The 27,285-nt window shown below is 46.3% G+C and overlaps 1 protein-coding gene across 4 annotated transcripts in view; it reads left to right on the top strand.

Annotated features, from left to right (window-relative positions):
• Positions 1–27,285, top strand: part of PPIL6 (peptidylprolyl isomerase like 6) — a 79,234-nt gene that overhangs the window by 26,763 nt on the left and 25,186 nt on the right. For 3 of the 4 annotated variants that reach the window (XR_003855606.1, XM_029595294.1, XM_029595293.1), the window contains exons 2-3: positions 15,190–15,285; positions 26,687–26,875. Coding sequence is in view for 3 of the 4 variants with exons in the window: in XM_029595294.1 (XP_029451154.1) it covers positions 15,190–15,285; positions 26,687–26,875 (285 nt within the window). In the remaining variant the exon portion in view is untranslated. The remainder of the gene's footprint in view (positions 1–15,189; positions 15,286–26,686; positions 26,876–27,285) is intronic. The other variant, XM_029595295.1, reaches the window with a different exon arrangement.

Consider the following 27,285-nt stretch of genomic DNA (forward strand, 5'->3'; position numbering starts at 1 on the left):
GATGCTGGGTTCTGTATTAGGAGTCAATACACAGGAAAAGGCCCTTGTGGACAATACATTGAAATCCTCAGCTTAGTGTATGGCGGCGATCAAAACAAATAGAATGTTAGGAATGGTCTGAAAAGGAAAATAAAACTGAAAATATCATATTGCCTCTGCATTGAGCCATGGCGCAATCGCACTTTGAGTATTGTGTGCAGACAAAAACAGGTATCTGAATTCAAGAAAGCATGGGATAACCCAGGGTATCCCTGAGGGAGTGATGTGAATTGAAAAGCTAAATTAGTTGGGCAGATGGGTAAACTAGATAAGCTGTATGGTCTTTTTCTGCTGTATGAAACAAAAAGGAAATATTGTGTAAGTCAAATATTAAGAAAATCATTAAGGAAAGAGCAACCAAAAGAAATAAAAATACAATAAATTGGCTTAATACATGGTTGTTAATTCAGCGAAGGAAGGAGGCAATTCAGAGGAAAAACAAATTAGAAGAAAAGGCATAATCCTGATCAACGGAGCTGCAAAATGAAAACTAGAACATAAGATCACTGTGAATGCTATTGCTGAGTTGAAGAATCAAGAAAAACTCTAACTTTTCTGGGGCAAAAAATATTTAACAAATATCTTTTTTAACGATACATTTACAAGGGTATCTTAAAAGAAAGGTTGCACCTAAGGAAATAGTTTCCTGTCTCATAGAAAGAAACCCTTTTCTCCTTTCCTGTGTAATCTTAGAAATATCAGGAAACATTTGAACATTAGGGCCATGAAAAGGAGAATTAATATGATGACATTAATTTACTGATATCTTGCTCAGATATCAGTGAGACAAATAAAGTAGGACGATCGATAATTTCAAAACCAGAGGATTTAAGAAAGGTGGTGAGATTCTGCATATCCAAAGGAAGTTCCCCAGGATCCACAGTTGGGCATCTTTCGACTGAAGTAGTGGGCAAAAAATACACTTTATTTATCAAGGGAGATTCAGTCTCTGGAATAAGAAGCACCTCCCAAAGGTATCTTTTAAATATGGATAATGGAAGTTCTCCCAAAATTCTAGAAAAATTAGTTAATCTAACATTCAAATGACGATTCCAATTCTTCAATAACTCGAGCCTTCTAGATGAAGCGTTTCTATCCTTGATTGTTGCCTCATTAAACCCATGGATTTGCTGAATGTCTGCTTCCAACTTAACAACAGAGGACTTTAAGGATTGTAAGGTTTCCTCATGAGTGTTTATTTTGGAGTCTAAAGAGGTAGTAAGCAAATCCATCTTGCTATTGCAAGATTTAATAGCAACTGACAACCCAGCAGTAAGCTCCCACATGGTATCTAATGTTACCACCACAGGTTTAATCGGAGATAAATTTAGCTCACCGGCAGGCCGATACAGTAAAGCACAGCCGCAGTTACCCCGTTTCTAACCCGCTGAGTACTCACAATTTCACCACGCAAGTCTAACCCGTGATTCACTTTTTTTTTACCAATCCTTACCGCTTCTTTAACTCGACACGTATCCCTTTCCGCCCACGGCATGTATATGTATGTAAACGATCCGATTAGCTATTCCCTCCCATACAGTAAAGTGCGCCCCAACTATCGCCTTTTTAGCCTGCTATCTTGCCGCGTCCTTAACCCACTGATTTACCGCCTACCCTGACCCTTGCGTTAGTGTGGTTCACTGGTTGCTCAGCATATTCAATTTAAAGCTTTAACCTTGGTATTTAAGGCTCAGCAAGATCCCATACATTCCATTGCACTGTCTGTATTCACAAGAATGTAATTATCTGATTCTACCACCAAAAGCCGCCCAGTCCCAAACCAACCCAATCCACAGAAAAAAAAAAATGCTTCTCGCACTTAGCCGCCCAGTCCCAAACCAACCCAATCCACAGAAAAAAAAATGCTTCTCGCATTTAGCCGCCCAGTCCCAAACGCATTTAGCCGCCCAGTCCCAAACAAACCAACCCAATCCAATCCAAGCCCCAGCAGAGAGAGACGAAATTTAGCTGTCCAGTCCCAAACCAACCCAATCCACAGAAAAAAAATGCTTCTCGCACTTAGCCGCCCAGTCCCAAACCAACCCAATCCAAGCCCCAGCAGAGAGACGAAATTTCACAGTCCCAAACTTTTCCCCAGCCCCCGCTCACCTGCCTTGGCCACGGCCACGCAAGCCCCCAGCAGCAGCAGTAGAAGTAGAAGGGCGGCGAGAGAGAGCGGCTTCAGCAGTCCCGCCGGCAAAGATGAATACGTGCACGCCTGTAGGTCCAATATGGGCGCTCAAGGCAGCGAAGGCGCATGCGCACACGCCGTGACAGACGTCCAGCCGGTCACAGCGTGTGCGCATGCGCCTTCGCTGCCTTGAGTGTCCATATTGGATGTACAGGCGTGCACGTATTCACTTTAGCCAGCGGGGCTGCTGAAGCCGCTCTCTCTCGCCGCCCTTCTACTGCTGCTGCTGGGGGCTTGCGTGGCCGCGGCCAGGGCAAGTGAGTGGGGGCTGGGGGAAAGTTTGGGACTATGAAATTTCGTCTCTCTCTGCTGGGGCTTGGATTGGGTTGGTTTGGTTTGGGACTGGGCGGCTAAGTGCGAGAAGCATTTTTTTTCTGTGGATTGGGTTGGTTTGGGTTGTGCTCCCTGCCTCCGATCGCCGGCTGCTGGGGCTTGCTGGCGCCGGGCACTCAAGGCAGTGGGGTCTGTAGGAGAGCCATCCACTTCCTGGTACCTGTCATTTCAAACGTCATTTGAAATGACGTTTGAAATGACAGGTACCAGCGCACCCAGGATACTGTATAGGCGCTGTATAGCGCCTATACAGTAAAATGGATTGCGCTTCATGGACACTCGTTGGACGTGGGTTAAATACAGTATCGAGCGGTAGGTGATCCGAACTGTGCGTGCGGCAAATGCGGGTGGGCCGGGCACTAACGCACCTCTTTCTACTGCCCCTTACTGTATCGGCCCGCTGGTTTGGGGGGGGTTCCATCAAGAGGAGATGACATTGGGGGACCCCTGTGAGTCAAAGGGGCAAACGGAGGAGAGTCGTCTTCTTTCCCCAATTGCGAGGATGGCAAAGACACTGTCATCATTCAGCAACATCTGTAGTGCACCCGAAGCCGACTCCGAACCATCAGCAGTCTAGTGTCAGGGGGGCTGAGGGAAACCTCATCCTCAAGCGAAGACTGCTGTCCTCCAACTGGCTCCACAATGGGATTTACCCCCACCAACCAGCGCAGCTCCGGGGGCCATGAAGGTGGTAATCAGTGGCTGTCTGTTGCAACCGTCGCTGCCCGAGGTCTCCACTCCGCACACCTTACCTCTTTGGCGACTCCCTCTTTGGTTGATGGACGTTTGGCTGCCACGGTGTCATTTTGCCAACCTCCTCCAGCGTCCCCGGACCGGCTAGATGCTGCCTTCCACCATGTTCTCCTGAGGCCTAAGGGCGCGCGTGTGGTGCGGCCCCGACTCAAGTACCAGCTGTGGCGCGAACCTCAGGGGCGTCCCCCTGAGATGACGTCATCATCGCCAGATATTTAAGGTCTCTTGTTTTGCTAGCTAATCGAGTTAGCAAAGGGTTTCCTACTTAGCTGCCTCCAGGTATCATGCGGATGGGATTCGCTCTCTGCTTACCTTGCTACTCTGCCTCCTCTGACTTTACCAGGGGTACCCACTCCTCAGGGGCCTCGTTCTCTTGCTTTTCAGGTCGCAGTCTGGAACCAGTACTCGCTCCGTGAGGGCCCATGTTCCCGGACCTGCTATTGAATATAACTTCTGCCAGGAAGTCACCACTGCCTACAACACCAGTGAGTTACCATCTCTCTCTCAGAGCTTTCCCTGGAACCAGGTACTCGCTCCTCGAGGGTCTACTTCATTCCAGCTCCTGGGCTGTTCCAAGAGACTATTGTGTGAGTGTTACCATCAAGGTTCTGTTCCTGAACTCTGCATACTCTGCCTACTCACTATCTCAGTTTCTCTACAGCTCAGCCATCCTGGGATCGCTGTTCCAGTGCCTGAGGGACTACAGCCCAGCCGGGCTCTTCCAGCTCACTACTGCCACCTCTGGTGGTTCTCTAAAACAGTTTAATAAAAGAACTAGTGTGTGTCTGTCTCCCAACTCTGAACCTGACCGGTGGTCCCTCTCGGGATCTTCCCCCATGGGTGTAGTCATCTGCCACTGGCCCAAGGATCCAACCACAATTTTCACAAATAATAACACTGTCCAGGAAGTGAGTAGGGATAGAGGGGGAAAACCCTCACTTTGCCCTTGCATTTAGGCAGCATAATAGTAGAGGAAACATGGCACCAAACTGACAGGTACAGGAGTAGCATTCAAACGTGGCTCCCTTCAGGAGGCCATCTTGCCCCTTCTCAACCCAAATAAAAGAAAATTATTTACTCTTTCAAATAATACTAAATTAAGGGGACACACCATGAAATGAACAACTAGCAGATTCAAAACAAATCTTAAAAAGTACTTTTTCACTCAGTGCACTATCAAACTGTGGAATCTGTTGCCAGAGGACATGGTCTAGGTGACAAGCATAGCGGGGTTTAAATGAGGTTTGGACAAGTTCCTGGAGGGAAAGTCCATAAAACATTATTAGCCAGGGAGACTAAAGAAAGCCATGGCTCACGCTGGGAGTGAGAAACAGGAATTAGATCTACTTTATGGGATCTGCCAGGTACTTGTTATCTGTCTTGGCCACCGTTGGAGACAAGATGCTAGGCTCGATGGACCTTTGTCTGACTCAGCATGGAAATTCTTGTGTTCTTATGGGAAATGAAAGAATATAGACTGGCAGATGTAAGTGAGGAGCTAGTGAGTGAGAGAGGGCATCAGCTTGTAGAATGTGAGAGAAGGGTTGGTGAGGAAGAGGCGAGGCTAGAAGGTAATATAGAGGGGATGTAGGATCAGAGTGAGGAGGGGAATGGAGGATGGGGTGAGAGGGAGGGGATGATAGAATCACTTGCTAGTATAAGATGGGTTTAGAGATGAGGGAGGATCAGATGGGAGGATGCAAAAAGGACTGAAAGGGTGTGAGTCGGGTGGGGAGGTGTGAGGAGCTGGGGGATTTAAGGAAATCAGTTGGAGAAGGTGAAGGTGGAGAGAAGATCAGCTGGAGTTTGGTGAGGGTGAGTGAAGTAATTATTGGAGGGGAACTGCATCCCTGCTAATTTGTTTGCATGGGTTATGAATTTTCAAGTGCTATAATGGGAGTCACATTGGCTAAAAGTTTGGGGAGCACTTCCCTAAGGAGAGAGTCAGAACAGTAGAAAGGGAAAGAAGAATCACAGCTCAGGAAAGAGGAAAGCTGGAGAAATGAAGGACTTCAAGATCTTGAAGGAAGAAGCAAGGCCAGATAAAGAGAAATGAAATCCTTAGCTCAGGAGCCTTTCATGGTATGAAACATGAAAGGGAATACATCAGGGGCTTCAGTTACCATTTTAATTGTTAGGAAGCCCAAAAATGTCATGGCTCTAAAATAAGTAAGTTAAAAATGAGATCATTGATTCTTTGGAATAGAGCAATTTATGGGGGTCTGGCTGCTATTGTTGGAATGTTTAGAAGGCTCTCGATTTAGATATGTAAACATCTCTAGGATTTACTAGTAAGGAGCTACTATTTTCAGAGAGGAAGTTTTCAGTAATGGAAGACAGGGCCTTCTAGAGCAAAAATCTGCTCCCTGACAGCTCTTCATTTTTTTTAACGCTGCTGCAGAGTAGACCAGCAAAACGGATGATGCTGGTGGAGCCCAGGGCGCCCTGAGCTCACTGTGCCTCAGGTGACCACCCAGTGGACCCAAAGGCTGGCACTGATGGGAGGTGCAAGTAGGTGGGAGCTCAGGCAGTGATTGATGCTGGATGCTTTCTCCCAAAAGGGGATGCATTTGTGTGATATTGTAAAAGGAGAACAGAAGCTAAGGAGAGAGCAGAAGTTGCTCTCAGGGAGTTGTCTGAGGAAGGCAAGGAGTCCACGTTGGAGTTCTTAGAGAGAGTGATGAAGCAGTCTTGGGATCTGCTAAAGTGGCCTTGGAATCTTTGTTCCAGTACCAGCTGTGGCCATCTGGGAGGATAAGCACCCCTCAATTTTAGGGGATACGTATCTGGACTGGGAAAGCCAAAGTTTGTGAGGAAGCTGAAGGGACGGAATCCGTTCTCTGTTTGCAGTTTACCCTTGGGGAGTTTGAAGGAAGAAAAGGGGCCCTGGCAAGAAATTGTGAAAGGGATGAAAAGGACATGAGACTTGGATTAAGAGCAAAGGATGAAAGAGAATTGTGAGTAACCATTGTGGGAATTTTTAAGATTTCCCCTAAGAAATGTGAAAGGTCTGCAGAGCTGTGAGGTGCATTGCTGAAATTTTTCTGGTCTTCTTATTTCTATTGGACTATTTGATGACATTTTTCCTGCTTAACTGGATTTTTTTTATTCTGGGACTTTGAGTAAAATCTATTTTTGTTTGCAACACAATTTCTGTGTGGACAGCTGTTTTTGTATGTGTAAGACTTCCTTTGAGTCCCATGGCAAAAGCTATTCTCTGCTGGAAGGACTCTGTTCCAGGTCTGCAGATAGGTTTTCCTTTACTTTTTGCTACTCCAATCTAGAACGATTGGGTTTGGTCTCTCATTCAGCTGATGGAGGAAGAGAACATTCTTTTTTTTTTTTTTTTTTAACTTGTGATATATGAGGAGCACAGATTGGATTGAGCCAGTGTGCTCTGCCTCCACCTGATGGAAGTAATGCTGATGGAGCAGCAGTATCATTTATCTTAATGGTCTAGCCTATGATTTGAATTTAATTTAAAAAATAAAAAAAAAAGACCATTTTATCTAAGGCAGTCAATTCCTTTGGCCATGCACCTGTAAGTTTTACAGACTAGTGCACCAATATTTATGTTTGTTTATTTATTTCAATATTTGTATACTACCAATCAAAATTTCTTAGCGCTACCTTCATAAAAATCAACATATTGGATAAAATTTAACATCAAATTAAAACAAGCAAAAATTAAAATAACATTAACTAACCCAAGACAACAAAATAAAAGCATTGCACTCCCATTCCTATCAGAGGGTTCTTGGTTGAGCCAATTTAGAGTGTATATATAGGAAGAACTTTTGAATCTTCACTACTTTTCTTTATTTGGTTAAAAAAAATAAGTAAAGTAAAGAAAGATCCTTTCAATACTGAAAGGTAAGGCATCAGGGCATTCAACCAATGAGTTTCAAATTGTTTGTTTAAAAACGATTTTAGCCTCAGAGATTAAAAGGTTGTTTTAAGCCTTCCTTACGTTGTATCACTATCATCATTGCGCTCCCTGTGGCAGCAGAGGAACAACCTGCACTGCATGAAATTGTGTCGAATAAAACACGAAGGATGTTTCAAAAAGAATAACTAGGACCTTGAACAAGCTCTAAATTGAAGAAGTAGTTCTATGGTTACAAGCTTGTGCAAGATCAAAGGCCTCAAGTAGAAGTAGTATAGTCAATTGTCAGTTTAGAGGCTAGAGCAATGAATTTGGTGTTATACTACTTTCTTCACTTCTGTAAGGTAAATCAAAGAGATTACTACTATGCAGCAGTGTTACCACAATGGCATGCATAATTTAAGCAAGGTGGGACATGGAGTCAAGGGATATCCCAGGTCACAAATCATTGTTGCCTGCACTGCATATTGAGGGAAGTGAAAATTTTACATTTTGATTTCCACAGCCAAATCTTTTTGATCCAGCCAAGCAGAATCTCCTAGGGGAGGGTATTGGATCTAATGACAACTCACAGAAATGCAGTCAATACGGTTTTAGTGCGGGTGCAAGGACTGAGGCAACGGTGAGCTAGATGCACTAATACAGATGTGGTAGAAGAGGAAGTTGATATGTGTTTACTTCCATGGCCCCTTGATGGAAAGTACTTTAATATTAAAAAAAGAAAAAAGCTCAGATGTTACTAGTACTGCTGGTTTGGCTCAGGTTGCCTTATTATGCACATCTATACAGATTGAGGATTGATCATCCTCTAAAGTTTTTAGCAACCAGACGTCTTCTAATACAAGGCACAATACCATTGAAGGACTAATTTCCATTTTACTTTACAACATGACTTGAGAAAAGGACCAAATGGTCCTTCCAGTCTGCCCAGTAAGCTTGTGGGTAGTATCTGCAGTGCCTTGTAGGTTACCCCATGCTTATCTGTTTCCCAGAGCATAAAAGTCAGGGCCCTCATTGATTGCTGTTGAATCCAATTCCCTGTTATACCTTGCTGTTGAAGCAGAGAGCAATGTTTGAGTTGCATCAAAGTATCAGTCTTATGGGTTAGGGCAGGGGTCGGGAACCCATGGCTCGCGAGCCAGATATGGCTCTTTTGAGGGCTGCATCTGGCTCGCAGACACGTGTCGCCATACTTCGCGGTTCCCCGCTGACCCAGCTGCTCCCCGGTCCTCCGCCGCCCGGGCTTAAAATGCTGTCAGCCCGGGCGGAACGCGGCAGGACAGCTGGAGTCAGCGGCACCGGCATGCTCTCTTCTCCTCCCCCCCCACCCGCGGCCCGGAAGAGGAAGTGGAGAGCATCGGGTGCCTGCGCGGGAAGAAGAGACCACACTAGCGTGGTCTCTTCTTCCGCGCAGGCACCCGATGCTCACCACTTCCTCTTCCGGGCCGCGGGGGGGAGGAGAAGAGAGCACGCCGACTGGAGTCCTCCGGGTGCCTGCGCGGGAGTCATCGGGTGTCAGCCGGGTGCCAGCGCTGGAGTCATCGGGTGCCTGCGCGGGTCTTCCCGCGCAGGCACCCGATGCTCTCCACTTCCTCTTCCGGGCCGCGGGAAGAAGAGAGCACGCCGGTGCTCTCTTCTTCCCGCGGCCCGGAAGAGGAAGTGGAGAGCATCGGGTGCCTGCGCGGGAAGAAGACTGCAGCGCGGCTCGGAGGAAAATGAAAATCTTCAACCGCGGCCGATGGGACTCCGCCTTCGCCTCCGCGAGGGCTGAAAATGAAGGAGGTTAGCGTTGGGAGGTGGCTGCTGCTGCCGCGAGTTCCCGGGGGGGGGGGAGAGAGAGAGTGAATGAGCGAGCAAGCATGTGTGTTTGAGATCCTGTGTGTGTGAGTGAGAGATTGCATGTATGTGAATGATTGAGAGCCTGTATATGTGAAAGAGAGTATGTCTGTGTTTGAGATCCTGCCTGTGAGAGAGAGAGCATGAATGTAAGTTTACCATTGGGAACCTGTATGTGTAAGTTTGTAATTGAAAACCTGTTTGTTTGAAAGAGTATGTGTGTATGATTGAGATCCTTTGTGTGTGAGAGAGATCATGTGTATGTATGATTAAGAGCCTGTGTGTATAAGTAAGAGAGAGATCATGTGTGTCTGTGTCTGATTGACAGCTGGTTTAGGTGATGGAGCATGTGAGTATGTGATTGAGAGCCTGTGTTTAAATGAGAGAGAGAGACCATGTGTGTCTGTGTGATTGAGAGCTGATTTAGGTGAGGGAGCATGTGAGTATGTGATTGAGAGCCTGTGTTTAAATGAGAGAGAGAGACCATGTGTGTCTATGTGTGATTGAGAGCTGATTTAGGTGAGGGAGCATGTGAGTATGTGATTGAGAGCCTGTGTGTAAATGAGAGAAAGAGAGGACATGTTTGTAAGCATGTGAATGAGAGTCTGTGTGTGAGAGAAAAAGACAGCATGTATTTATGTGATTGAAAGCCTGTGTGTGTGTAAGCGTGAAAAGATAGACAGCATGTGTGTAAATGTGTAATTAAGAGCCTATATAAGTGAGAGAGAAAAAACATGTGTATATGTGAGTACTGAGAGCATGTGTGTATAGGTGTGTCATTGAGAGCCAGTGTGAGAGAGAGCGCTGGTATGTGACTGAGAGAGGAGAAAGTTCCAAGCAAACCACCCCACCTCCTGCTAATTCAGAACAATCTCAGGACACCTGGATATCAAACGTTCCCAGGTATGCAGAGCAAAAAAATTTTTGTATCCTTATTATTTTTCATTACTGGATCTTTGTGTCTGCTATTTTGAAATATTTTGTTGGTATCTGGAAATGTTTTATATGAGTTTTTAATTATTGGATATTCCACTCATCAGCTGTTTCGAAATATGTTCTTTTTGTTAGTACAGTTTTACTGCTGATGATTTTATATTTCTTGATTTGTTTTATAAGGATGTGTGATGTTTCTTTTTTCCTTTGTTACACTGCATACAGAGACTCTGGCTTGTTGCAGTTTCCAATTCAGTTTTTGTCTGCATGCTTCTTGTTATGCGTTTTGGTCTCTTTATTCTATGTTAGGTGAGGGACAGCACGTGATTCAGGTGAGGTTTTCTGCTGGCGTGTAGTTTCTGTGTAGGACTCTATAGCAGCCTGACTTGGTCCGTTTTCCTAATAGGAGATGTATTGGTGTCTTAAGGCCTGGTGTAATATTTTCAGAGACTTATTGTACTTTAAAAGTGTGATCTTACATAAAATGCACACATTTACTTGTATTTAGTTTTAAACATATTGTATGGCTCTCATGGAATTACATTTTAAAATATGTGGCGTTTATGGCTCTCTCAGCCAAAAAGGTTCCTGACCCCTGGGTTAGGGGTAGTAACTGCTGCATCAGCAAGTTACCTCCATACTTGTTTCCCCGTTGATAGCAGGGCTGAATTAGCCATGCTGTCATGGGAACGTCCAGCAGTCATCGAGAGGCAGAGCTTGACAGAACTGTTACAGAGTTTAGCTCTGTGCGGCTGTGTGTGTGTTCCCGCACAGGAAGGCAGATTCTCCTCAGTCTGTCCTTTCCGCGAGCGGGAACGCATGTGGAGCTCTGTCTCTCCTCAGCCGGACAAAAAAACAAAGAGAAATATCTTCCTCCACTCCGCAGCACACCAGCAGGTATGCCCTGACCATTGGGCTTCAAGCCGTGTTCCTCATGCAAAATCATGTCCATCACCAATGTCCATCACCAATGGACACTCGGTCTGTTACATTTGCCTCGGCCCTTCCCATGACCAGGCAATATGAAAGCACTGTGGCCGCATGTCACCTAGAGCCCAACATCAAAGAGCTAAAAAAAATTGAAAAATTGAGACTCGTTGCACAGAGCTCATATGCCTCTCCCCTCAGGGGCCATTCTTTGCCGGGACCGGCTCCAACACAGGCCCGATATAAAAAAAACAGGCAGCCTCTTTGGGGCTGCATTACTCAAAAACAGGGGGTGAAAAATCCAGGAAGAAACAGCATCGCAACACACTACGACATGTGGACCGTGATCCGTGCTATGAGCCTCAACGCGATCGTCAATCCTCAGAAGCGTCTTGGGAGATGGCCAAAGACTTGGACTGGTGGCTAAAAACCCACACACTCACCAAGGGAGTGCTGTTCTGTACACTACCCCACAATGCAGTCCTCACAACAGATGCATCACACAAAGGATGGGGTGCCCATCTAGACCACCTGCAAATGCAAGGTCAATGGTCCCCTCGTGAACAATCTTATCAAATCAAACTCCTGGAGCTGAGGGCTGTCAGAAATGCCCTACGAACCGTTGTCACTCACTTACAAGGCAAGAGGGTCATGGAATATACCGACAATCAAGTAGCCATGTTCTACATCAACAAACAAGGAGGGTCCGGTTCATGGAATCCCTGCAGGGAAGTGATCCTCATCTTAGAATGGTCAGCCCACCATTCAGTCCTTCTACAAGCAATGTACCTCCCAGGAATCAACAACAATCGAGCGGACAGATTGAGCAGAATATTTCACCCTTACAAGTGGTCACTACACCAACAGGTGGCCAACAACATTTTCGCCCACTGGGGAATTTCGACCATAGACCTCTTCGCCACGGAGCAGAACAGGAAGATGCCACATTTCTGCTCGGTATTTCCCAGTCCTCTCCGCACAGCGCAGGATGCCTTTCTACTCCCTTTGTCAGAAGGACTGCTGTATGCCTTTCCCCCGATTCCACTCTTTATTCGCACAATTCAGAAGTGCAAACAGGATGCAGCAGCTCTAATCCTGATTGCTCCGGTGTGGCCCAGGCAACCCTGGTACGCTTATCTCCTATGCTTGTCAGTTGAAACTCCCCTTCCACTGGATTACAGAAGCAACCTCCTATCCCAAGAGGAGGGCTTCCTTCTGCACCCAATGCAGGACTTGCTGCATCTAACAGCGTGGAGATTGAACGGTCATTACTAAGTGAACAAGGAATCTCCCACGGTGCTCAGGAGGTCCTCATTGCTGCCAGAAAACCCTGTACCAGATGAAATTACCAGAATAAATGGAAGCGATACTCGACCTGGTGTGTCAGTCACCAGTTCGACCCGTTCGGCTGCTCGCTGGAAACACTCCTGGACTACCTACACATGCTGTATGCAGCGGGACTGGTGACGGCTTCAGTTAGAGTCCATCTCCGTGCCATTGAGGCCTACTACAAGCCACATCAAGGTCACCCAATCTCCAACCAACCACTGGTTACAAGATTCATTAGAGGCCTCTGTCATCTTCGATCCACGATATCTAAACCACTGATGGCCTGGGATCTCAGTCTTCTTTTGGAGCAACTAATGCTGCCACCATTTGGACCCATGGAATCATCGCACATAAAATACCTAACGTGGAAGGAGCTTTTTTCTAGTAGCAGTGACATCAGCAAGACGTGTGAGCGAACTGCAAACTCTTGTGCACTATACACCATATCTACAATTTTACCACCACAAAGTGGTGCTCCAGTCTCATCCCTCCTTCCTACTGAAGGTCGTTTCGGCTTCCAACTTAATCAGTCCATCGAACTCCCAACATTCTTTCCAAAACCTCACCAGAATGACAGAGAACGTCTATTACACACACTAGACTGTAAAAGAGCATTAGCCTACTTCAAAAGTCAGACTCATTCTGATGATAGAGCATCACAACTATTTGTCTCCTTTAACCCGAATGCCCCTGGCCTACCAGTGGCGAAGCGAACTGTTTCTAGCTGGATTTCACAATGCATCCAGTTCTGCTACGACAAGAGACATTCCGCTCCCACATAAGGTGAATGCTCATTAACTGTGAGCGGTCTCTACCTCGGTGGCCCACCTACGGCATGTACTGCCCATGGACTTCTGCAAAGCTGCCACATGGTCGTCTCTCCACACCTTTATGTCTCATTAATGTCTGGACCAGCAGACATCTGAAGATGTGAAACTGGGAAGGGGGCAGTGTTGTAGCATTTCACCACATGAACAGTTCAGGTGGGCTGTCCATAGCTTCTGGGTTACGCTCGAGCAGCTACAGCAGCAGTACATGAACCCTCGCGCACTTGGGAACTTGGGACTCCTATGACAGCATGGCTAATTCAGCCCTGCTATCTATGGGGAAAAAGCAAGTTTGCTTACCGTAAATGGTGTTTCCGAGATAGGATGAATCAGCCATGCCAGCGCATAGTAATGCGTTCTTTCTGCTACTGTACAGACTGAGGAGAATCTGCCTTCCTGTGCAGGAACACATGCGCAGCCACACAGAGCTAAGCTCTGTAACAGCTTTGTCAAGCTTCACCTCTCGACGCATCCTGCTACCTGCGGAAACACCGTTTACGGTAAGCAAACTTGCTTTTCCCCAGACCGTAAACATCGGAGCCCTTGGTTGCTGAACGAATCCAATTCCCCCTTTCCCCCTGCCGTTGAAGCAAAGAACAATGATGGTGTTGCATCAACAAGGCTTATTGGTTAAGGGTATTCACCCCTACTATATGCTAGAAAACAAATCCATTTCATTAGCATATATCCATGTGTGGCATTCTTTGGTATCATATTGCAGAGTTTCATCAGTCTCACCTAGGAATGTAGATATTTCTTTTATTTTAGCTTTTCTTCACAAGGGGCTAGAAAACAATTTAGAACACAATTAAAGATGCAGATATCTACAATATCATGTTACAAAGGATTCTTGAAAGGAGTTAAAGCTAAGCACACCCTAAAGAGCAGTTTTATCCTCAACTGTTTTTTAAAATTTGATCTTGAAGTCTTTAGAAATAGCTCCTTTTGATCCTATTTAAAAGCCACAATTAAAGAGCTTATATTAAAAACTAGTGTCAAAGACTTCAGCAAGACATATTCTGGTAATAGAGACCTTATCTAGTAGAGTTCCATCAATACAGATACAATTAATCCAGTTCCTCCTCGTTTACCTAAAATGATCTCTCCTTAACAGTTCTGCTCTGTTTTTCAAAGTAGAATGTGTGGGAAAGATTAAGATCTTTACCTACTTTGAATTTCACAGAATTCTGCTGAGATATTACCGGTTGCAAATGCTTTCAGAAATTCAGATAAATCATTCATTTTACTTTGAGGAGCACAACAAGATGAGGTGACATGCAAAGCAACCATAGCAAGATGGCTACAGGAGACGATAAGTACAGTTTATATATTAAAAGAAAATTTAGGTTCTGACAGTAATCGGAGCCTGTTCAGCCAGAGCAAAGTCATCCTCCTTGAGTGTAAGTTGGAGCTGTACATCCTGCAAAGATTTGTAAAGCAGCCATATGGGCCACATTGCATTCATTTTCTAAACATTACAGATTGGAGGTTCTCATTCAGTTGGGAATATTTTGAAAGCAAGTGTCCTAAAAGCAGGTTTAATATCTTCCTACCCAAAATAGTTAAGCTTTGGTACTTCCCAGTCGCTCTGGCCTGGCACAGTAGGAAAGCAAAGGAAGGAGAAATTTACGCTTACTTGACAATTTCCTTTTCTTCCTGCTACACTAGTCCAGAAATCCACCCAGGAAGTGATATGTTTAACGAAAAAGAAAAATGATAGAATTAAAGTGTTTGAAATTTTCAAAGAGAATCTAGTATTTCTTTAAAAAAAAAAACAACCGAGAAATATTTTTTTCCGATTAGAGCTCATGGATTTTTTCATAGTTTTTCAGCATGCTTTGACAAAGGAATACTAGCTCAATCCAGTCCGTGCTCCACATATGTAGAGGTGATCTCACAAGCAAAAAAAAAAAAAAAAGTTCCCTGCCTCTTCTCAGCTGAATGAGGGAGTAAACCCAATTGTTTTGGACCAGTATAAAAGAAATAATACTTTCCTTTATCAGCTGAGTATACATTTCTCCTTTCCTCCCATGCAGTGCTTGAAGAGGGGGTTATAGACACTTGGTGCAGTAGAAAATCCCCACTTATTCTGGTATGCTTTAGTAAAGAATATTTATTTACATTCTTCCTCCTAGGGTCTCAAGCAGTCTTTTGACACACATTTCACAGATCCTTCAATTCAGCCACTACATGAATTTGACTGGAACCTGTTTTTAGCAGAGAAGAAAAAGGTACTGTGTTAAGTGTTTTTCCTAGTTTCTTTTAATTCATTTGGGGTGAATTTTCAAAAAGTGTACATGTGAAAGCAGTAGTTTTTCATAAGCCTGAAGTACATTTGTGAATGTTAAAGGAATAAAATAGAGGTGGTTCGGGGTGTTCCAGGGTCGGCTTCGGAAATCGGAGCACAAGTTACGTTACTGAACCTGTCCATACACTTTTGCACCTGCTGATTGATTTGCGCACTTGTATTTTGTCTGTAGTTTTTGGGTGGGAGGTCTGGATGAACTGGTGAGAGTTCAGGATGAAGTGCTAGAGCAGAGATGACGAACTCCAGTCCTTGAGGGCCAAAACAGGCCAGGTTTTCAGGATATCCACAATCAATATGCATGAGAAAGATCTGCAAGCTCATTGTGGATATCCTGAAAACATGGCCTGTTTGTGGCCCTCGAGGACTGGAGTTCGCCATCCCTGTGCTAGAGGGTCGACGTGAACTGGTGATTCCAAGTTTGCACACAGGTTCGGGGTGTTCCAGGGTCGGCTTCGGAAATCGGAGTACAAGTTACGTTACTGAACCTGTCCATACACTTTTGCACCTGCTGATTGATTTGCGCACTTGTATTTTGTCTGTAGTTTTTGGGTGGGAGGTCTGGATGAACTGGTGAGAGTTCAGGATGAAGTGCTAGAGCAGAGATGACGAACTCCAGTCCTTGAGGGCCAAAACAGGCCAGGTTTTCAGGATATCCACAATCAATATGCATGAGAAAGATCTGCAAGCTCATTGTGGATATCCTGAAAACCTGGCCTGTTTGTGGCCCTCGAGGACTGGAGTTCGCCATCCCTGTGCTAGAGGGTCGACGTGAACTGGTGATTCCAAGTTTGCACACAGGTAAATAGTTTCATAAATGGAGCATGTGCACACTTTATAAAATACCCGCCGTTGCGTTTAACTCTGGGTTATTACGCGCATTCTTACAGTTATTACGCGTGTAAAATATATGCATGTAATTTTATAAAATGAGTAGAGAAAGTGGAGGCTATTTTCAGAAGTGATACATGTAAATGTAACATACTGTTGTGACAATTTTAAAAAGACATATATACGTGTATAAAGTGCACTTACACATGTATAACCAATGGCATGTACTGTAGCAATTTTCAAAAGCCCACTTACACCGGTAAAGTGTATTTTCCTGGCGTGTAGCCAGATGGACTCAGTACGACTGGGATAGTATCCGCGTGCTAGCAGTTGGAGACGGATCTGACGTCAGTACGGGGGCGTATATAGCCCCACAGGAAGCGCAGCGACTCAATAATTTCCGTCTCCAAAGCAGTTTGGAGTGCCTGCACGCTAGTTGAGCGTGCTTTCCAAGACTACTTTGATTTTTTTTCTCTTTCTTCTCATTTCAGATTCTACTTTGTTGTTTCTTGCCTATTCAGGCTTAGAGCCCCGCGCTCCTGCGGTAGATACCCTCGGGTTCCTCCCCCAGCGAGCTCCCGGGGTGATTACCGTGCTCCCCCGGTGGGAAAGTCCTCGGTCCTGCCGAGCCGCGGCAGTGACGTTCGGGTGTAGCCTATGAGGCCCTCGGTCCCGGCGTGGACGAGGTAGCGGGTGCATATCCTCAATTGCGGTGGCGAGGTGCTCCCTTCCCCCGCAGCTGGAAACCGCTTGTGTTCCAGCCGAGAAGCGCCAACGCTGGTAAGGTGCACCGCTCTTCCTACGGGTCTCCGAAGCACAGAGGATCGGCGGCGTGGCACGCCGTGGAGGACGCCATCTTGGGCCTGGTTCAGGTACTCCGTGCCCGTAATAGGCGCGGCTTTTCCTCCTCCTTTTGTGTTTCTGACTTATTGTGTGCCTATTGCATACCATGTGCGTATATTGCTGACCGCCTATTGCTGAAAGCCCATTGAATGCATATTGAGCGTATATGGCTGCCCGCCTATGACTGAGAGCCTATTGCCCGCACACTGTGCGTCTAGCGCTAGCCGCATATTATTATTGAGCGCCTGTTGTATTAAGCGCCTTTTGCTGCCGCATAGGATTATCATTCGCCTGTTGTATTAAGCGCCTCTTGCTGCCGCATATTATTATCGAGCGCCTGTTGTATTAAGCGCCTCTTGCTGCCGCATATTATTATCGAGCGCCTGTTGTATTAAGCGCCTTTTGCTGCCGCATAGGATTATTGAGCGCCTGTTGTATTAAGCGCCTTTTGCTGCCGCATAGGATTATTGAGCGCCTGTTGTATTAACCGCCGCTTGCTGCCGCTTCTTGTTATTGAGCGCCTATCACTCGATGGAGCGGGACGCAGCGGAGTCTGCGGCGCCGGCGCCCCCTACCTCGGGCATTGCAGCCCTTGGCCTCTGCTCTGCATGCCAGCTTCAGGCCACGCGCAGTGATGAGCTAGACTCGCTATGTGCCCAATGTGAGGAGGCCGTGCGACCCTCGGGTCTGGACCAGCCGCGGTTTGTGGACAGTTCCCCAGGGGCGACCCCGGAGTTAGGGGGCAGTCTCGACCAATCCGGAATCCCGGGGGAGCTTGTACCCCGGCAATTAGAGGCTGCTTCGATTTCCTGGGTGGATCTCTTTAAGGGAATTCATGCTTTTGTACAGATGCAAACGGCTGCCCAGCCTGGCCCGGCGGTTCCGGCTGTTCCTGTAATTCGTGCGGTGGCTGCGCCTGCTGCTGCGGTGGTGGTTCCTGCAGATCCGGTTCCTGGGCCATCACGCCCGTATCGCGAGCGGGACTTCCCGCCGCTGGACAGTCCGGATCAGTTGGACCAGGAGGTCTCACCGGACGAATCCGAGCTCCTGGACGAGGGGGACCTTCCTCCAGGGACTGAGCCATATAGAACCATGAGGCGGTTCTTCCCTAAAGAGGATCTCTCCGACCTGGTGTCTCGGTGCCTGGCGGAATTGGATATTACAGGTCCCAGCGCTTCGGTGCCCCCGGCGCAGAACCCCCTGCTGGAAGGTCTTCGTCCTACAGCCCGCCATTTTCCTTTCTTACATGCGGCACAACAACTGATCGATTTAGAATGGGCGGCACCAGCGGCTGCCTTCAAAGGGGGTCGGGCTCTGACGAGCATGTACCCATTGGCACCGGCTATACAGGAGCTGCTGGCGTGCCCTCAGGTGGACGCCCTGATTAGCACTGTGGTCAAACGCACTACCATTCCCGTGGAAGGGGGGACAGCCCTCAGGGAGCCTCATGACCGGCGACTGGACGCCATTCTGCGACAGACCTTTGAGGTGGCAGCTTTATCTTTGCGGATCGCCACCTGCTGCACGGTGGTGACGCGTGCCTGTTTGTCACAGGTTCGGAACAACGCTCCAGCGGCGGACATGGAATCCGCTCTTTCCTTTCTTACAGATGCGGCATCGGACTTGGTCCGCACAACAGCTAAAGGGATTTCATCCTCCGTGGCCGCCAGGAGGCAGCTCTGGATCCGAAAATGGTCAGCGGATGCGCCTTCTAAAACACGCCTCACTAGATTGCCCTTTAAAGGCTCCTTTCTCTTTGGCAGCGACCTTGACAAACTGGCCAGTGCATGGGGCACCTCTCCAGTGCCCAGATTGCCGGAAGATCGGTTCCGAAGGGGCCAGCGCGCCTTTCCAAGGCCCTCCAGGGGCAGGGGTTCACAGCGCTTTGTTCCTTACAGGGGTCGCTACCAGGCGCCACGTCCTCCGGACAGCAATCAGTCCTTTCGGGCCAAGCAGCGTCTGAGGGGAGCAGGCCCGGGCTCGGGTCCCGGCCGCGCCTCCCAATGAGGATGCGCCGACTCATCTGGGGGACGAAGCCATAGGGGGCAGGTCAGCCCTCTTCTACCCCAGGTGGGTCGAGATTACGTCGGACCAGTGGGTCCTCGCCGTGATCCGGGAGGGATATTACCTGGACTTTCATCATCTCCCCCCGGACAAGTTTGTGGAATCTTCCTGTCCCACGCACAAGAAGGCAGCATTGGAAGCTACACTGGCGAGGCTCCTGTCCTTGAAAGCCATCATCCCAGTACCTGCCTGGGAAGTGAATTCTGGTCATTATTCCATCTATTTCATGGTACCCAAGAAAGGGGGTACCTTTCGGCCTGTCCTGGACCTCAAGTCCGTCAATCAATACTTACGCGTCCCGCGGTTTCGCATGGAAACTCTACGCTCCGTCAAGGCCGCAGTACAGCCAGGGGAATTCCTCACGGCATTGGACCTGTCAGAGGCATACCTGCATATCCAGATCCATCCGGATCATCAGCGCTACCTACGCTTCAAGGTCCTAGGCCGCCACTTCCAGTTTCGGGCTCTGCCCTTCGGGTTGGCAACGTCGCCACGGACATTCACCAAGGTGGTGGTAGTGGTAGCAGCGGCACTCAGACGGGAAGGGATTCTAGTCCATCCCTACCTAGACGACTGGCTGATCAGGGCGAAATCACGAGAGGAGAGCCTGCGGACTACCGACAGAGTGATCGCCCTTCTGGAAAGCTTGGGCTGGGTGATCAACCTCAGCAAGAGCTGTCTGCAGCCTTCCCAGTCCATAGAGTATCTGGGAGTACAGTTCGACACCCGGGCGGACACGGTCAGTCTTACGACCAAGAGACAGTTGAAGCTTCGGCAACGTCTCCAGTATCTGATGGGAGCCAGTCGGCCCATGGCCTGGGATTACATGCAGGTCCTGGGTCTCATGGCATCCACCCTGGAAGTGGTGCCCTGGGCGCGGGCCCATATGAGACCTCTACAGCATTCCCTGCTCTCTCGCTGGAGCCCCCGTCGACGGGACTATTCCACGCACCTTCCTCTGCCGGCCGGAGTTCGGACCCAGCTGAGTTGGTGGTTGCAGTCTGCCCACCTGAGCAGGGGAGCGAAGATGACCTCGCCCACGTGGACCTTGCTCACCACGGATGCCAGTCTGAGCGGCTGGGTAGCACATTGCGAAGAACTCCACGCGCAGGGGCGATGGAACGAGAAGGAGTCCATGTGGAACATCAATCGCCTGGAGGCTCGGGCAGTCCGCTTGGCATGCCTTCGATTTGCTCACAGACTGAAAAACAGAGCTGTCAGAGTGATGTCCGACAACGCCACCACGGTGGCATACATCAACCGTCAGGGCGGAACCAGAAGCCATCAGGTATCTCTGGAGATCACCCCTCTGATGACTTGGGCAGAGGCGAATCTTCAGGCTGTCTCCGCCGTCCACATTGCCGGGAAGGACAATACCACAGCAGACTTCCTCAGCAGAGAAAGCCTAAATCCGGGAGAGTGACAGCTCTCACCGACAGCCTTCCGGATGATCGTAGATCATTGGGGGTTTCCGGACATGGATTTACTGGCGGACAAGTCCAATGCTCAAGTACCCAAATACTTCAGCCGCAAGCGCGACCCATACTCACACGGGATCAATGCCCTGGTTCAGCCATGGCCCCCAGGGACTCTACTGTACGCCTTTCCTCCGTGGCCTCTGCTAGGCGCTGTCATCCGCAAGATTCAGAGACACCGGGGCCTAGTTCTTCTCGTGGCGCCGGACTGGCCAAGAAGACCCTGGTACGCGGACATGAGAAGGCTACTGGCAGGGGAGCCCTTCCCCTGCCTCCTCTCCGGGACCTTCTACGTCAAGGTCCCATTCTTCATGAGGATCCGGCTCAATTCTCTCTTACGGTATGGCCCTTGAGAGGGCTAGATTGAAGAAGAAGGGTTACTCGGAGCCCGTGATTGATACCCTCCTCCGGGCTCGCAAGTTTTCCACATCCCTCACATACATCCGGATCTGGAGAGTATTTGAAGCATGGTGCGACACTCATGGCACCAATCCACATGCAACCACAATCCCTATTGTGTTGGATTTCCTGCAGGATGGACTTCAGAAGGGTCTGTCCCTCAGCTCCATCAAGGTTCAGGTGGCTGCTTTGTCTTGCTATGGTCCCAGGAGGGATGGCAAGACCATCGCCAAGCACCAGGATGTTTCTCGCTTCCTGCAAGGAGTCAAGCATATTCGTCCGCCACTGAAGTGGCCTGTGCCTTTGTGGAACCTCAACCTCATTTTGGATTTCCTCGCCGGATCCACCTTCCGACCCCTTCGGGGCCTGTCTCTTCGTTCTCTCACCTTGAAGATGGTATTCTTGCTGGCGGTGTGTTCAGCACGCCGCATCTCCGAGTTACAGGCGCTGTCCTGCCGTGATCCCTTTCTTAGGATCACTCCAGAGGCTATCCACCTTCGTACGGTTCCCTCCTTTCTGCCTAAGGTGGTTTCACAGTTTCATCTTAATCAAACCATATCCTTGCCTACCATGGCGGGTTTGCAGAAGTCTGAAGAAGGTCATTTATTACGCCATCTCGACATTGGCAGAGTGCTGCCCAGGTATCTGGAACTTACACAAGACCTACGAAAGGCTGTTTCCTTGTTCCTTCCCAGTTTAAGGGGTCTTTGCATTGAACAGCATAGCCAATCAAGTTTAAAAAAAAAAAAAAAAATTACATGGACCAGCTTGGATTCCAGTTGTGCTGCATCTGATCTGGGAGAACCCTACACAAGGATGGCCAACTCTGGTCCTCGAGAGCCACAAACAGACAGTTTTTCTGGATATCATTAATGAATATACATGAGATAGATTTGCTTGCATTGCCTCCATTGTATGTAAATTTTCTCGGGCATATTCATTGTGAATATCTTGAAAACCTGGCCTGTCTGTGGCTCTCAAGGACCGGAGTTGGCCATCCCTGCCCTAGGGGAAAGAGAAGCATGGAGTGCTGAAGAAAATACTGCATGTGTGGAGCCCACTGCTGGATAACATGCTTAACAAGGAGGATATTAAGAATAATAAAATGAAAATGAAGTTACTTTGCGAGTCTGGAGTGTGATTGTACAGCAGCCATGGGAGATAGGGAAAGCAAGGTTTCCTGGTGTGGGAGACTGCATGAGAAGGCAGCCTGCTATGGTGGGAGAGGACCTAGGCAATATTTTGGTGGAAGATGCTGCCGTTTTAAGTGCACAGCAAATGAAAAAGAGAGACAGCCTGGCACTATCTTCCTTGACCTCTGCAGCTGTAGGCCTCCCAAAGCTGCCTCTTGAAGGTTTTGGGGCTCCTCCTGTGGAGAGCTTAGGGCCAGATATCCCTTATTCCCTCGAGTTTGTGGTATTTTTTCACAAGGCCTTTCTCCTTCAGGTCAGACTTGAGGGATACAAGATTGCTGATTCCCAAAAGACTTCCCAAACTCATCAGTCCCTGGGGAATCAGAGTTCCCCTTTGGGGAGAGGGCTATGTCTGGGAGATCCTTGTCTCCAGCTAGTCTGCTTCTGTACAGAGAGATGAACGGTTTTTCAGGGGTCTCGGAAAAGGATGAAGGAGATATTCTGTCTGCAGATACTGATGAGTCCTCTGTCTTGTCAGCTGTTTTAAAAAAAGATAAATTCGTTTTTCTCATATCAGAAGTGATGAAATCCCTTAAGATCAGCAGACCAAGAATCTATATTAGAGTGAGATCCCAATCTGGAGGGCTGCAAGTAATGTCCAAAGTCCTTTTCCTTATACAGGGCTATCAGAGGCATGATTACAGTGGAATTGGAAGTCCCTGATTCTGGTGAAAATTTATGAGAGTGCTTTATTTCTTTCTGGCTCAGGACCAAGAGCATATGTTACATGCCCCTATGGTAGACTCTTTGGTTGCTGCCATTCCTCACAAGATCACAGTACCTGTGGAAGGGGGTATAGATCTCAGGGACTCTTATGACAGGAAAATTGAATCTCTGCTCAAACAGATATTTTTGAGACATCTGTATTTGCTTTGTGAGCTTCAATTTGTGGAGGATATATGAACAAGCTCTACTGAGATGAGCACAACAGCTTCCAAATGCCCTGGATGGGAAGTTCATTTCAATCTAGTGGGATGGCCTGGATGGAGCCAGGTGCAGCTTTCCTGGTGTTCTCGCAGTGTGATTTCATTAGGTCCTCAACCAAGGCTATGGCCATGATGATCACAACTTGGAGACTAATATAGTTGAGGAACTGGGATGATGATGATGCCTCAAAGTCTCATTTGAGCAAAGTACTCTTCAAAGCCAAGCTCCTTTTTGGAGAAAAATTGGTTAAGGATCTGGAGAAGGTAAGACCAAAGAGATTACCAGAGGATAAGCACTGCAGGCTGTCAAGAGGCCCCTATGGTAGCAGAGATTTTTTAAAAATGAAGACATTGCATCCTGGATGAAATTTCCAATCTTACAAGTCCCAAGGGGCCACAAAGAATCAGTCCTTTTGTAGAGGGAAAACAAATTTCCAAGATGGAGCATCAGGAGGAGCCAGGTCAGCACAATGAAGACCAACAGGCCCCCTCTGTGGTAATTCAGGTGGGCGGAAGGCTTGTCAGGTTTTTTTATCTGGCATGAACTTGCATACTATTAAATACAAAAAAACACCCAAGGCTGTTCTCGAATTACAAAACTATCAACAAACAAAAAATGGAACAGTCAAATATCAAATAATTTTCAACTATTTTTTATTTCACTTAATTAAAACTGACACTTTTTTTAAATTTCACTTAATTAAGGCTGACAGCTAGAGTACTGCAACTTGGACATTATTTTTTTTAATGTTTCAAATCTTTTCCTAATCCTGTCTCACCCTACCCTACACAATAGAACATCAAGAAAACGTAATACAACAGAAAAAATAAAAGAATACGAAAAAAGAAGAAACAGCATTAAAATTGTACAATGCCACAGTGCCCGCAAAGCACAAACACTTATAACAGAAATAACTGTGTTTTGATAAAAATGTCTAATATTGATAAATTCTAGAAAAAAAAGATCACAAAAAATTTTGGCACACTGGAGTCGAGACAATCTCATCCATATAGTATCAATCTTTAATGCAGATTGTCCTCCAAAAGTTCCATTCATGTAATTACTCACTTGTCAGGCTTTTGAATAAGGACTTCAACACAAGTAGATGCAGTAGTGTAAGATCGCAATGGAAAGATGAAATTGATAAGTGTTATTCAAAGTCAAAAGTGCAGTTAGGTCAATTCTAATCTATAAAGTATTGACTCTAATTTTTAATATCATCATCAACAACATTAACCCATGCCTATTAGGAGTGACTCTTCAACCATACACACCACAGTAAGCCCTAAGATCGCAAGACATAGGACTGCTAAAAATGCCTACAATACAGAGCACACACTTAACGCAAATAAGAGACCACATGTTTTCCATAGCGGGCCCCAAGTTATGGAACTCTCTCCCAGAGTCACTATGTCTGATAACAGAAAGAAAGAGTTTCAAACAAGAACTGAAAACATGACTCTTTAGAAAAGCCTATAATCTAACATAAAAGCCAATAAACTGACAACATCACTATCAGATCTTTAAACAATATTAGTAAATTGAGTAAAAAGAATTGAACGATGTAAAATGTAAAGACTACATTATGAGTATGGCATATAGGATAATGAAATGAAATAGCACCTTAACGCATATTTGATGATGTTGTGTTGACCTAGAATTAGTATTTAGAATTGTAAGAAACTAGATAATGCATGAATGTGACCTCAACTATGTATTAACTGTTTGTATTAATCCAGAATATGAATGCTGACCTAAAATGGGAATGTTAACCCAGAAACTGAATGATGACTTTTAAACCGATGTGATCTTATCTTGGAATGATGGTATATAAACACTTAAATAATCTGTCGAGGTTAGAGTGATAGCAACTGTTAGTTTAAACTTGTACTCAGGTTCGCTAAATCTGTTTAGAGAAAAGTTGGAACATTGTAGTCTTCTAATCTTAAATAGCTCAAATGAGAAATCAATCAATCCATACTGCACAATCCATTATTTCCCACTGGTCTGAAAGTGAGAAATTAAACTTTGACATGCTGTAACCTTTAAACAAACACGACTCCAATGAGATGTGAGTCGGTCAGCGTAACAGCGTTTGTTTCTGCAGAGAAAATTATGCTTGATCCTGCCAGCTCCAATGAGATATACGTCGGACGGCGTAGCAGTATTTATTTGTTCTTGCTTAATAACTTAAACATAGACAACTGAAGCGTTTAAGCAAACCCGCTGCTGCAGCGTTTCCGCAGAATGGCTGCCCGCATCAGTGGAATAATATTCAATATTCTAAAAATAAGAAAATATAACCATTTGACTGTTCCATTTTTGTTTGTTGATGAACCTGCATCACAACAGACTGGTGAGTGTGGGATGTCATTCAAAACTTTCCCATTTCAGATGTCTTCTTGGTCTCCCCTTGTCAGTTGGATGCAAAAAAGGCAGCAGTAGAATCGACCTTGCAAAATTTGATGCAACTGGAAACAGTAGTTCTGATTCCAGTTGACAAAGAGGGTTAGTGAAGTGGCCTCCATTTGCTTGGTGTTCTGAAGAAAGAAAGAATTTTCAGGATCATTCTGGACCTCAGAGGTGTCAATTGGTACCACAAGGTACCTCATTTTCATATGGAGACTTTATAGCCAGTAGTAATGGTGGTGAGTAAAACCGAATTTCTCTCATCCCTAAATCTGACATAAACATGGACATCCAGGCTAGGAATGACCCTTCCTTTGGGGCAGGGGTCTTGAGAGCAGTTTGTACCTCCTCCCCCTCAGTATGAGGGTAGCTTAGGGACATCCCAATTGCCTGGACTGGTATGGCAGTATGATAAGAGAGACATTTTATCTTACCTGAATCCTACCATACCAGTTCAAAATCCTCTCAGTTCTGTAGGCTGTCTAGGTGAAAGTCCAGTAATTACAGCAGTTTACTCAGGAGAACAAAAGGGAAAAGAACTTATTTGTACCTTCCCTTTGTCAAGCCTTCCCTTCTCGAAGAGGAGGCAGATAAGGCGACCTTGGAGTAGCTCTTATTTCTAAAAAGTTAATTTCTAAAAGTTATTACTCATTTGTCGTTATTACTCATTAGCCTTGACAAAGGTGTACTGACAAGGTTTACTGCTGTACCAGCTTATGTACTTTGAGTTATATCACGGAAAATTTATAATTCTCTGTCTCAGCCTGCTGTCAGGGAGACATAACCCCAATTGTCTCTACCACGATATGGTGTAATTTGTCTCATCAGTGACTGTTCATGTTGTTCTCCCATTTTATATTTAAAGATCTCCCTTAGCTAGTGAGTCCCATGACACTAGTGTAAGAAGTCACACAACCCCCATCTGTCTCCTATTGTGAGTTGTTCTCTATGACTTAATTTTTCTAAGCTTAGCCAACTGAGTGGCTGTGTCTCTGGCAATGTACAGAAAACCATTGCATATGTCTAGAAAACTCTGGAAACATTCTCTGCACCAGCATAAGATGGAGTTATGTGACCTACGTGTGTGGCTTGTTGCACTCCTGCCATTAGAGGACACTTATTACAGGTAATCTATTTTGCTTTATTGTGACTGCATTCTATACAGTTTTTCCTGTCTCTTTTTCAGGAACTGAAAGGTGAAATATGGGAATATCCGTCCAGTGTAATGTGTTTTATCAATGACCAGCTGCTAGGAGATGAAAGAATCTTCTTGAAATGGGCTTATCAAAACTGGGCTTACACCGATTTCAGACCCTTACCACTGTACAGAGCTCTTGCTGAGGATTTCTGCATAAAGTACATGAAAAGCAGCAAGGCAAGCTACACAGTAATGGAAATTTTCCTCCTCCTCTGCTCTGTAAGGCAGGACTGGGAGGGAAGCAGGGAATCAACATTTCCATAAGCCTTTCTTTAATTTGTTTGTATGTTGATAAATGCAGCTGTGCCTCGCAGGTTTATGCTTTGCAAAAGGCTAAAACTATTTATACATTTATTTCCCGCCCATATCAAACCTGTTGAGCTGGGTGGGTTACAACAATAAAACAATACATTGACTTATTCATAATATTAAAAAAACAATCATTACATTACTAAATAAAAAATATGCACCAAAAACTAATAAAACCCAGAAGCAAACTGCGGACCGAAAGCTTCTAAAAATAAATACAATTGTTTACAAAATAATTTCCAAGCAGAGATCTTACATAACTCAATGGGCAAAGAGTT

The sequence above is a fragment of the Rhinatrema bivittatum genome, chromosome 3, assembly GCF_901001135.1.
Source record: "Rhinatrema bivittatum chromosome 3, aRhiBiv1.1, whole genome shotgun sequence".
NCBI lineage: Eukaryota > Metazoa > Chordata > Amphibia > Gymnophiona > Rhinatrematidae > Rhinatrema > Rhinatrema bivittatum.